The 12,710-nt window shown below is 52.9% G+C and overlaps 4 protein-coding genes across 4 annotated transcripts; 2 read left to right on the top strand and 2 right to left on the bottom strand.

The window, feature by feature from the left end:
* Positions 1-5,484: 5,484 nt before the first annotated feature.
* SETTUDRAFT_97180 (uncharacterized protein) lies at positions 5,485-6,047 on the bottom strand (the record flags this gene model as incomplete). The annotated part of the gene is made up of 4 exons (XM_008032197.1): positions 5,485-5,639; positions 5,693-5,786; positions 5,839-5,901; positions 5,952-6,047. 4 exons carry the CDS (start codon positions 6,045-6,047, stop codon positions 5,485-5,487), a joined length of 408 nt encoding a protein of 135 aa, XP_008030388.1.
* A 418-nt stretch (positions 6,048-6,465) lies between these two features.
* On the top strand, positions 6,466-10,110 carry SETTUDRAFT_97696 (uncharacterized protein; the record flags this gene model as incomplete). The annotated part of the gene is made up of 3 exons (XM_008032198.1): positions 6,466-9,037; positions 9,152-9,718; positions 9,788-10,110. 3 exons carry the CDS (start codon positions 6,466-6,468, stop codon positions 10,108-10,110), a joined length of 3,462 nt encoding a protein of 1,153 aa, XP_008030389.1.
* A 362-nt stretch (positions 10,111-10,472) lies between these two features.
* SETTUDRAFT_23309 (uncharacterized protein) lies at positions 10,473-10,823 on the bottom strand (the record flags this gene model as incomplete). Its single annotated transcript, XM_008031855.1, has 2 exons — positions 10,473-10,625; positions 10,770-10,823. 2 exons carry the CDS (start codon positions 10,821-10,823, stop codon positions 10,473-10,475), a joined length of 207 nt encoding a protein of 68 aa, XP_008030046.1.
* A 158-nt stretch (positions 10,824-10,981) lies between these two features.
* Positions 10,982-12,516, top strand: SETTUDRAFT_165562 (uncharacterized protein). The gene is made up of 2 exons (XM_008032199.1): positions 10,982-11,693; positions 11,745-12,516. The coding sequence occupies exons 1-2, from the start codon at positions 11,065-11,067 to the stop codon at positions 12,139-12,141; spliced, it is 1,026 nt and encodes a 341-aa protein (XP_008030390.1). The 5' UTR covers positions 10,982-11,064; the 3' UTR covers positions 12,142-12,516.
* The last annotated feature ends 194 nt before the right edge of the window (positions 12,517-12,710 follow it).

Consider the following 12,710-nt stretch of genomic DNA (forward strand, 5'->3'; position numbering starts at 1 on the left):
AGGCGCGCGCTCCAGCAGGCCGAGTCGAGGTGGCTTGGGCGACATTGTTCGTGATGGGTGGAGCGACTCCCACCCACTGACGTCTGAAACGGGAACCACGGCTCGCGCGCTGATTGGCGTGCGTAGCCCGGGTCGCCTGACTCAGCACCGGCCCACGTCCATTTCCCTCGTCCATGGGCCAAGAGATCATCGCCTCTTCCCCCCCAAGTGCCACCAGCTCCACCACCAGCTCCCGCTCCAGCTCCAGCATAAGCTGCTAATTACTCCTAGAGAAGCGCCCTGTCGACTGCCACCAACCTTATCGCGCCCATGTTGGCTGCACCGTCTGCGCCATTCACCCTCCCCAGCCCATCGGCGCCCTACCCCGCAAACACAGCCGTGGTTCCGACTGCACGCAATGAATGGGCCGCGTGCCATGACGGTCGGGCTCCGGTACCAATGCTTGCACTGGCGGTTGGGCCCGTCATCAATCTCCCACACCGTGGACAACACATTCCTTCGCGCTCCTGCCCTGTCGGTTAAACACGTCTTGGACTGCTCGCCACACGCTGGGCAATCCTCCTGCCTCTCACCAGCCGAGTCAGGCTTCGTCGCAGCCGGTGCATCCCTCTTCACCTGCTCTGCGACACCGCGCCCGCCTTCGTCTCGAGCAAAATAGCCATGTTTATAATATGACAGTCGTCGGCGACACTGAATCTCGTACCTGGATTATTTCTCTCGGCGCTCTGCATCGGCCGCCGAGTCTGCGTGAGCACCAAGGCGTGTCCGAATGAGCACCAAGACGCGTCCCTGCCCGTCCGATATTATGCAAAACATAACTGTCCCAGCCGCTTGGCACTTCAATCTCACAGCTATAGCCTCGTATGTTTGTCATGCCGTCTCCGTACCAGAGGAGCAGCCGGAACAGGGCATGATTTCATCTATTTCCAACCATGCGGCTCAGGTGACATTCGAAACAGTGGCATCTGGTTGGCACTTGTCAGACGCAAATCATCGGGCCAAACACGGAAAACAACAACTGCGACGTTGACATCCGGCTCGGCCCAAGCAATATCGGAGCATTTGACAGTGTCGTGTTTGATGGCGGGCTTCCGTTTGTTTTGACACGGCAAACGTACAAGACAAACAAGCAAAAAATGTCTTGTCAACCATCTCAGATCTGCTACGCCGTTGTGGTTTCAGCTAGAGCTATCCGTGCAGTTCATGCACGTAGCTCCGATCGTTGTGGAATGTCGTCACCACTTAAGAAGCAATTGCCCTCGTCCCAGACAAAGCACGAAACGACTTGACATGCGACTAAAGTTCCCTATCCTTCTCCTTACTGTGTGGCGTATATACGACAACGCAACCATGACTTGTGGGATGAGATGCCGCACTGGCATCCGATTCATTCGTGCGAAATGCAAAAACTGTCTCCTAATGAGCGACAACATCAACAAGGTTGAAAGGACGGAAGCGGCTCGAGATTTGCGCAGCTCGTCGCGTCACACGCTGATCTGTATACGCGCTATGGCCGAAAACCGTACCTGTCAACCTCCTGGATCGACTACACCCGCCCTTTTGACATGCGCATGTTGCTCCCCGAGCAAGTCATGGTTCGCATGATCAACAACAGTAGCTCGCGGCCGAGCGCTATGTCATGTCGTCAACAGTCCGTAGTCGTCGTCAGCTAATCGTGATGGCAGCATACCCCTAACTTACGCGAGCATCCTTTCCTTCAACTTATCTCTTAGCACAACGAGAAGATGTCGATACAAGTCAAGTAGAACCCAAGGACTGTGTGGCACACTAGCTGGTTCTGGCTCATTGCCGGCTTCACCACTGAATATTCAAGTCGGGTCGGTTCGCATTCAGCGTGGAAAAAAGCAACTATTAGAGTCCCTTGGGTTCTCTGGGTGGATACCACGTGCCGACCCTCGCGTCAACTATCTACTAGTGATCGAAGCTACGGCTCAGCGATCGGCATGACGAGATGCCAGCACTAGCACAAAGGTAAACGTCTTTTGGCATCTATCTATGATTTGGTAATAGCAAGTAGTCTTTCAGCATTGCCTAAAAAAACATATCAAAGTGAAGGCATTGCATTCCTCATATGCGCCATATCTCGGTAAATACATACAGCGAGATCAATATTAACGTGGTTCATAAGCGAGTCGGCCACCCAAGCGAGTCGGCCACTTTGTACCGGCGCGTCGACGTTAACACTATAACGCGTTATGTCTCAACCACACAATCATTTGTTAATCTATTCTAAATCTAATCTTTAACTTGCTCTTTTTGACGTCCAATCGCAACGTGTTCAAAGCCAAAGACGTGCTGCTTCTATCTATAACGTGCCTCGAACTACTCTCCAAGACCGACGCGCTAGAAAGCGCTTTCGACGCGACTGCGAACCGAATTCAAAGCGCCTAAATAAGCTAGAAGAGGAGGCTATTGTTAGGCGTATTCTTGAAGAGTCTACGCGAGGATTTGCCCCTATAAAGGCTGAGGTTCGAGCAATAGCTAATAAACTGTTAGAGGAGCGTGGTGGCAACCCTGTTGGCAAGAACTAGGTTGACAACTTTGTTAAGCGGACTCCTGAGCTCCGTACGCGCTGGAGCCGTCCCTATAATCACCAGCGAGCCGCCTGCGAGGATCCAGTGGCTATCCAGCGCTGGTTTGACTTAGTCCAGGCGACAAGGCAGAAGTGGGGTATTGTGGACGATGATATCTACAACTTTAACGAAACTAGCTTTATAATAGGCAAGATTTTATCACAGTTAGTTATCACAGGCTTAGAAGGATATAAGAAAAAGAAACAAGTACAGCCAGGCAACCGTGAGTGGGTTACTGTGATCCAAAGCGTGGGCGCGTCGGGTCGCTGAATACCACCCTTCGTTGTCTTTGCGGGCAAGGTGCTTATCAACGTCTAGTTTGAGGATTTGCCTGCCAACTAGGTTCTTAAAGTCAGCCCTAATAGCTGGACGAATAATCAGCTTAGTCTTGCCTAGTTAGAGCACTTTAATACCCATACAAAGAGGCATACTGTAGGTGGGTATCGACTGCTTATTATTAACGGCCATGAGAGCCACTGCTCCATCGATTTTCAAGATCTTTGCAAGGAGAAGAATATTATTCTTCTCTGCATGCCTCCACACTCGTCTCACCTGTTGCAGCCCCTTGACGTCGCCTGCTTCTCGCCGTTGAAGCGTAAGTATGGCGACGCTGTTTCAGGCTTGGCACGCAACCGCACCCACTATATTAGCAAGGAAACCTTCCTACCAGCCTTTAAGGCTGCTTTTGAGCAGTCTATCACGAAGGAGAATATCCAAGCTGGCTTCAGAGGCGCTGGACTAGTCCCACACGACCCACAGGCTGTGCTATCTAAGCTTGATGTGGTGGTGCAGACGCCAGTACAATCACCGCGACAGGCAGCCGCCTGGGAGGCGCAGACACCACGCAACGCGCGCGAGGTTGAGGCTCAAAGTACTCTTATTCGACAGAGAGTAAGAAACCGCCCTAGGTCTTCTGCAAATTCTCTTGACGAGAAGGTTGTGCAGCTAAGTAAAGGGGCTCAGCAAATAGCACATAAGATGACGCTTATGAGGGAGGAAGTAGCTGCTCTTCGAGAGGCTCTAGACACAGCAAATAAGCGTAAGAACCGCAAGCGGCGATACGTACGGACAGAAGAGACTCTTACTGTAGGCGAAGTACAAGAAGTATTAGCTAAACAGGCGGGTAGCAGTCGTGGTGATGGTGAGAGTGCGTCGAAGAGGGTGCGAGGAGAGCGGCGGTGCGGGCGTTGCAAGCAGACTAGACACAACGCTCGTACCTGCGCAGTTGAGATAGATAGTGCAAGTGATAGTAGCGATTCTGACAATTAATTTGGTATATTGCAATAGTTTATTGACTGTGATAAAAGACTGTGATAACGTGTTGAAGTTGACGCGACGGTACAAAGTGGCCGACTCGCTTGGGTGGCCGACTCGCTTATGAACCACGTTATGCGTCATCAAGTCCATATACACCACTCATTCTCAAACCGCACAAGGAGTCGGAAATTCCAGAACAACCCCCCATTTGTCACCGCGGTCTTAATACGACGTGCTATATCAGTAACTTTACATGGCTTCCCTGCCTCGGCCCCCGACTGTGGCTGTACAAGGTACCACAAGATGATAGCGCAAAAACCTCGTATCTTATCAGCAACGTTCCCAAAATACCGGCCACCCTCGTATCCATCACGAGGCGACACGTGCACGCGGAGAGAGAGAAAAAAACGGTCGAGAGCGCTCCACCCAGCTTACCCACGCCCTTCCCACTTCTGGACTTCAGCTAGAGTCATCATGCGGCGTAACCTGACTAGTAACATGGACTAGACCAGACTAGATTCTTTCCACACCCGGACAATGCAATCTAGTTGGTTAGCTAGTTTTTTAGTTAGTCTGTCAACCCACCAACTTCACGTTCCAGATACGTGCACGAAATGCAAAAAGACGCATGGTTCGGGTTGTAAGGTACGGTGTCAGACAAGAGCTGACTGAAGAAGAGAGGCGATATGGCGCAGCTTGAAACGTTGGAAACATTTTTTATTTTATTTTCCTTCTTTTTCCCTTGTTCTACGGGTTGACGTTTAGACTCAATGGCTCTTCGGCTCGACTCGAGGATACTTTTCCTTTTCCTTTTTCGGTCTTCTTTTTTCTTGCCAACCAGACACAGAACAGGCAGGACTATTGGGGCCTAGATGCTATAGTAAAATTCCATAATCATGCAAGTGAGACAGGTACTGGTAACGCCCTAGCATTGCTCGCAAAATAAGCGTGGGAGCTGAGCATCCTGGGTCTAGCTTGTTTTGATTGAAATATCGCGCAAGCCAAAAGAGAAAAAAAATCTTCAAGTCTATTGAGAAGCATTCAGTCTTCTGGAACATCGCAACTGTCTTGACATGTAGCCAGAAACCCTTCTTTCACACATTGAACGGTGGTTATAATAGCATTACCATCAAGCCATACCTGAGATGTGGCGAGGTCTGGCTCATCGCAAAAGCATGTGTCTCACCATCAAACCATCTTCGTCATTGTAAAAACTCAAAGACGGTCTGCAGGCGAGCAGTGACTATTGCCACTTTGCATTCTTCTCCGCTAGTCGTATAGCTCACGGCAACCATTAGGTACGGTCGATGAGTAGATATTCTAGCGTGGATGGGACAACATCACGTGCCTAGTCTCACAGTGACGGCTGGAGTAACAAATCTCATTCGTTGCCAAACTCCAAATCCATCGTGGTATCATTTCGAACAGAAAACTTCGACGGGGCCGCATGACGGCAAGTCCATTGTTCGAGCTAGAAGCCGGTATAACGCCCTGCTTTTCCATGCGCACGTCGCATGCCCAGACCGTGAACCCATGATATGCATTTCATCCACTCCGAGGCAGCAAGACAACTTGTGTCCATGTCTCTCGAAGCCGTGGTGTGTCGTCAAACAAAGAAATAAAGGCGAAGCACTTAAGCCTCCCTCTGCTTCTTCTTCTCCTCGCGACCGGCGCTCTTGCGCTCCAGGATAGACTCGCGGTCCTTGTCGAGCTTGAGCTTGGTGATGACGACCTTGGAGGCGGCGATGGGGATGGGGACTGATTGGCCGTTGCTCTTCTCGCGGACGACTGTGTGAAAGCTTAGTATTGATGTCGGGTCGAGGGAATCGAGGACTACGCACTGCCGTTGACGTGGATGCAGTACTTGAGACGGTAGACGGAGGAGACCTTGCCCTCACGTCCCTTGTTAGAACCGCGGACAACAGTGATCTCATCCTGCGACAAGTCAGCACACAACCAAAGCCGGCAACAGTCTCCAGGTACTCACGTCCTTGCGGATGGGAATGCTGCGCACTCCGTGCTTCTCGCGGAGCTCCTTACTCAAAGGCGCCTGAAGGTTGTTAGAACATGTCCACGGCAATGTTCCAAGTCTCTTCATACGCTCATGATGACCCGACGCACACTACTCGGCGCACTGAAGTGCGCCTTTCGCGATTTGCGGCGAGAGCTCGCGACCATTGACTGGACCTTGGTCATTTTTGCTGTGGATGGGCGGGTTGGCGGGTTAGTTGGCAAAGTTCGTGTCGCAATCTCAAAATTGGAGGTGAGAGAATGTGCAGACGCCTAGCCTGCTTCGCTTCGTTAGCGCCGGAGCCATGGTTTTGCCGACGCGTTGACCGCCCTCCTAATGCAGGCTGGCAACGCGCGCATTGAACATGCACTATTGCCGTGTCGTCGCCCTCAGCACGCGTCTACGTCTGCCTGCCCTTCGGTCTGGCGCAACCATTGCGCGCAGCGAGAAGCGTAAGGAGCCGAGTAGCATGCCAACGCCATCCTTGTCCGACACACACATCACACTTGCGGCATTTGTCGCGCCGCGCCTACTCCGAGTTCCTGGCCTTCCACTCGTGCCTTGGCTCTAGACGGGCCCCCAATCCACTAGGGCTCAGCTATCATGTCTGCGAACGGCTACAACCCATACAATTATCCCTACCAACAGAGCTCTGCTCAGCAGCGTTCCGCATATTCGACCGCACCCGCCTCGAACGTCGCCCAGGCATCTCGCCAATACCAGCCATTGACGACCCAAGCCCAGAACTACATACCCTACCAATCACAGTCGTACGCGAACCAGAATAGTGGATATGCGACCGCACAGGGCGCTTCATGGAATCACAGCCATGATGGAGCGCGCGAGACAACAAGTCAGGCTGCCGAGGTTCTGCACAACATGAGCAACACCTTGTACGCGACCACCGGCACAGCCGCGACAAACCAAGCCGGCTTCACCGCGACCCACACCACGGCTTCGCATTCCAACCGCTTTGGCACTGGCAGTTCTCGCTCCCCACAAGTGCTAGCGCAGCAAAACCATTCTGCTTATGGACAATCACAGGCGCGCCCACACAGTGTCAACAACAATCGCACGCAGCAAATGAATCGGGCATTGCCATCGCCGGGCATTGCGCCTCCGCACACGATGTACAACCAGCAGCAGCAGCGTACTGCCAGTCCGGCTCAACCTCAGTACAATACTGCGCCAGTTAGCGACGGGAGAAGCGCGACAGCCAACACGGTGGCAAACCAGCAGTACGGCAATTATAGCGGGCAGCAGCTTCCTAGCGTCGGAGATTTGCAGGGCACTCAGAGCGCCACGCCATCGGGTGCCTACAATTATGCTACTGAGCAGTTGCCTCCGACCACAATCGCGCCTCACACACCCAGCGTCAGTATAGCGGATACCTACCATGCACAGGGCACTACTACTGTGGACCCAATGGCAGTGTACGATCCATGGCCGGAGTATCAGCGAAAACAGGCAGAAAAACTAGCAAAGGAGCACGCTGCACGTGCTGAAGAGGAACGGGTTGCAGAAGAGCAACGCAAAGCAGAAGAACAGAAGAAAGAGGAGGAGCGCAAACGGCAAGAAGAGGAGAACAGTTTACGACAGCCAAAGTCCACGGTAGACAAAGTTCAAGATCAACAGCAACCCACGGTAGCCTCTGCAGCCTCTGCAGCTCCAGCCAGCTCCGCTGTTCCTGGCGAAGCACTGGAGAGTGAGATACGTGCGATGATGGCGAAAATGCGTGAACTTAACAGCAAGGACCCGGCTCTTTTGGCACGCATCTGGGAAGAAGAGCGCAAAACAAAAGCCTCAAAACCAAACACGGCGCAAAACAAGACTGCGCCTCAAGCTACCACAGTCCAGCCAGCACAACCTGCTCGCGCGAGCACACCGCAATCTACGAATTCGCAACAGCACACTGGCTCCAGAGAAGCGACGAATGCAAATACATCCAAGCCGGCAGATCCTGCTGTCGCGCAGGCTGTGCCAGTCAGACAAGCCCCGACGACTGCCACTCGACCGACGGGCAACACGGTTTGGCCACATGAGCGGAAAGTTCATGTAGCGAACGCGGCCGCCTCTTATCTCAACAGCCAGAATTCGTTTCTTAAAATCAGGCCGGGCCGCGTACTAGACTTGCTCAACGGCAACCCTTCCTATATTCAGCTGTGTGAACAGCTTGAGCAGATGAACTTCAAGCTAGATCGTGCAGCCTTTGCCAGGAGCTTGCTCGCAGCCGTGCCTGATGTAAACTCAAAGGCACGTACATCTGGGCCTCCGCCCACGCCAGCTCCTGTACAGAAGCCACAAGTTCCACCTGCTGTAATGAAGAAGGAAGTCTCAACTCCTGCTGCATCTAGCCCACAACATACACCTGTCTCGGGCCCACCAACAAATGGAACGCCTCACTCAGCACTCCTAGATAGTGCCACACCTGCAGACCATCCAGCACCAGCACCAGTCGCTGAGATGGTGCCTATCAAACCTGAATTAAGGAAGCCTGCAAACAAAGAAGAGGCCGCTCGAAAGCGTAACTTGAGCGACTTGGTCGACTTGACGCAGCTCTCTGAAGATGAGGACATGGGCCCGCCACCCAAGAGACTGAACACAAACTCTGCGCATACGTCTGGGCCGCCGCACCTCAATTCTGAAGATGCAATGGAGGGGGAGAAGAAACCGCCGACGCCGAACTTTCCTATGGCTGATATATCTTCTCATCCACCACAATCATCTATCCATCCGCCAGCTCAGCCGCCTAGGGAGCTTGGACTGTCGAGGTATGTTGAGCCACTGGATCGGAAAAAGGCACTGCGCCGCAATAATTACAATCCTGCAACGATTGCGCGCGATGTTCTCCTCGCCTGTGGACGGCACCCGTCGCAGCGTAACCTCAATCAACACTTGGATGTGCTCAGAACAACTTTACCTCTAATCACATTTGATGCCGACCTCAGCACAATCCGCTGGGACCGAATTGATCCAGGAAAGCCTCCCCAAGGCTACTTCAAGGACAGGGTCGAGGATCTTACTCAAGACGCAGACGATGAGGACGAGTCCGAAGATGAAGAGGCGAGGCCGCGTCCCCGATCTCCGTCAAAGGCGATTGGCGGCGAAGGTGGGGCTCATGTAACGGCCCAAGCTTTACCTGAAGCTATCAACCCATTCAAACAGAAGCGACGCGGTCGACCCCCAAAACACCTGTCCAACACTCCCGGCGCAACAACACCCAAGCTCCCGAAAAGCCCTGCACCCATGAGTTCGCCCGCTTCTCGCCCCACCTCAGGGGCTGCTGGAGTAGGCTATTCAGCATTTCGCTCTGCTACCCAGTACGGTCCTGACGGCCAATCACTTCCTAAAAAGAAAGGCCGTCCTGTCGGGTGGAGAAAGGCCATCCATGGATCTGCTGCTATACAGGCTCGACCGGCTTTTAAAGAATACACTGGGCCTTTGAACAAGCATCAGCCGACGCAATCAAGCACTTTGCGCAATGTGGACACAGGCCAGACCGATGCGGCCATTCGCATTGGTTCTCGGTCACCCAGTGCCGCGAATCGCGCTCCTCAGTACCAGTCCTACAAGTGCAAATGGCTGAATTGCAAAGCGGATCTGCATAACTTGGATACACTCAAGAAACATGTATTCAAAGTGCATCGTAAAGAATCGCCGGAAAACACTCTGGACTGTCTATGGGGTGACTGCGGCAAAGAAGTTACCAGCCATGATCCCTTGACAGACATCAGCCTGGAGCGTTACCAGCCACATTCTTTCGACCTGGAGAACAACTGGCGCAGCCATATACAGCAGACACACTTGGATCCGCTGTCATGGGAGCTTGGCGATGGGCCCGCCAGTGGTCTCTCTGGTAAGGAAGATGACTGAAGTGCTTTGGTAGTTTAGAGTTGTAGCAAGGATCTAACTATGCTCAATCTAGACTCACATGATTCTGAAGCTTACCTGAGCGATGCGCAGGGCCGCCAAGTCACTCCACGTATCACAGTCGATCCCAAGCGTGTCGAGGCACTCACGTCCTCACCACCTGTGTTGGCATCAGCCTCTCGGGGTCGCGGACGACCTCCGAAACGTACAGCAGAAGAAGAAGCTCGAGATGCGCACGAAAGACTCGTGGCACTAAAGAAGCGCATTGGTGGGCCAGGCATGGATCGCGGGGGCGCCACACTTGTAAACGACAAACGACGCAGAGGCCTTATTGAGGGCGATGAGACCGAGGAGGAGATTGTCAACATGGAAGACTAACCGCTACGGCGGCATTTTGATATTCGGTTTGCTGCTCCTTTGGCACTTAGTTTCTGTAATTTTGTGCAACTAGGCGTATACCCATTACGAGGACGCTGCATTGGGATTGGGATGACTTTGGCAAGTGCGCGTCGGGCATAATTGAGAACCCTCCTGTTCTCTAGGATAAATAAAAAAAACTATTCGAGCAATTGTTGCATTGCCTGATATCTTGTAACGACCAACGCCTGAACTCCGTGCTTGTAGTCGATGTGCCCGTCCTGCATGGAGCTAACATGAACTCTGATCCGGCTGCCTAATGCACTCGCACCATGTATGGAATCCGGTGTGTCTTGAAACAAGGCTAGACTGCAATGTGTTCCTTATGCCTTTGCCTTTCCCGCCTTGGCCTTTGGCTTCTCGTCAACCTTGTGGTCGTCCGAGTTGACCTCGAGGAAATGGTACAAGACGATGAGCATCATGGCAGCACTTCCGAGGAAGATTGCGAGCGTGTAGAGTTGGTCGTCGGTAATCATCTTCAAAGTGACGGCGCGTCAAGTGTAGCTGGGTACGTGGTAGGGGAGCGTTGGAGCGCGCTGCGGAGCAATTAGCTACATTTCCTCACGATCCGAGAAATCGCCAAGGAACTATACAAGTAGATGCAATACAACAGTCTATACGTCGGAAATGTCGGGGTGGGATTGGTTGCGCAGCGAGTGACTACTGAAGCTCATGTGAAGGCCACCTTGAAGCTTCGGGAATGTCGGCGAAGACAGGGCTGGCTCTAGCGCAAGGTCCGCCGCCACTCGAAAACCCACCCCACACAGCGTCATTCTCTCGCTTTGACACACACAGCCCAGGCACCACGCCAACCATCAGCCGCCGGACTCGACACGACCCCAATTCCCAAACTGCGTCCATCCTCGCATCCCCTCGCCCCCACCTTCTTTTCGAGTCGACACAACCCAAGCCAAGATGGCACCCAAAGGCAAGGGCGACCAGCCCAAGGCGAAGAAGGTCGTGGTGGACAAGACGTTTGGCATGAAGAACAAGAAGGGAGGCGCCGCTCAGAAGCAGATTGCGCAAATCAAGGCCACGCAGGCATCAGGAGGTACGCCTGATGAGAAGCGCAAGGCGGCGGAGAAGGCGCAGCGCGAGAAAGAAAAGGCAGCAGCAGAAGCGGCGCGCAAAGAGACGGCTGAGCTCTTCAAGCCGGTCCAGGTCCAAAAGGTCCCATTTGGAACGGATCCCAAGACGGTCCTGTGTCAGTTTTTCAAAAAAGGCAACTGCGAAAAGGGCAAGAAGTGCAAATTTAGTCACGACCTGGCTATTGAACGCAAGACGGAGAAGAAGAGCTTGTACACGGACAGCAGAGACCAAGAAAAGCAAGAAGAGGAGGAGCGTAGAAAGAAGGATAACATGGATGACTGGGACGATGCCAAGCTGCAACAAGTTGTCTTGAGCAAGCACGGAAACCCCAAGACAACAACGGATAAAGTGTGCAAGTACTTTATCCAGGCCATTGAAGACCAGAAATATGGATGGTTCTGGACCTGTCCAAATGGTGGTGATAAATGCTTTTACCGGCACTCCCTTCCACCTGGGTAAGTCTCGCTTGCCAAGGCGGCTCCAGAATGCAGACTAACAAGCCATAGCTTCGTCATCAAGACCAAGGAGCAGCGTGCGGCCGAAAAGGCTCTGATGGCCAACTCGCCAATGAATACTCTGACACTCGAAGACTTCCTCGAGTCGGAACGTCACAAGCTCACTGGAAAACTCACACCCGTCACACCAGAAACGTTTGCCAAGTGGAAGAAGGAGCGTGTCGACAAGAAGCAGGCTGAGGAAGAAGCCAAGAAGCTCAGGGACGCCACCGGAAGGGCCATGTTTGAAAAGGGCGACTGGGCTCAAGATAGCGATGATGACAGCAGCGATGACGACGGCGAGGATGAGTGGAACCTGGAGTCGATGAGGAGAGAAACAGAGGCGGCGCGGGAAAAGAAGGAAGAGGAGCGCATGGCTGCCGCCATGGACAAGGTGACTGTATCTTGAACGCCTTTGTTTGTCTCTAGTCAGACGACAGTCCTGGGGACGGGAAAGAAATGAGGCGACGAGAGCCTGCCGGCTGCCACACAATGCTGAAAAAGCTTGCAGGGCAGGTCGAGTAGCACTGTGGAAGCAACAGATTGGTCGTCATGCGCCTGCAGCTGTAGCCTCGAGATGATTTTGAGGCTGAGCGTTTGATGCAACACAGCATGCAACGGCGGAGCACCAGGCTGAATCGGCTTTGGTGTAATCTGGGGGCTGGCGTCCGGTTTGGGGTCTGGGTGTTATTGTATGAGGTTACGAAATATACCTGCACTTGCATGAACACCATGCTATCCGTCTACTTACCGAGGATCAACCATGCTAAGTGATTTTGCACACTACCGTAGCCATGGTCTTGAGGTGCACAATGTTGACTTGGATTGCTGAAGAATGCCAGTCTTTGACATGTCTTGGCATATACTCTAGGGAAAGGCTATAATTCCTTGCCCAGCATACAGACTTTGTCGCCAAAGTCAATGGAATGCTTGCGTAGAGCGTGATTCGCAAGAAGCTAGATGACATCACGTGGCTGG

The sequence above is a fragment of the Exserohilum turcica genome (genome assembly GCF_000359705.1).
Source record: "Exserohilum turcica Et28A unplaced genomic scaffold SETTUscaffold_7, whole genome shotgun sequence".
NCBI classification, from domain to species: Eukaryota; Fungi; Ascomycota; class Dothideomycetes; order Pleosporales; family Pleosporaceae; genus Exserohilum; species Exserohilum turcicum.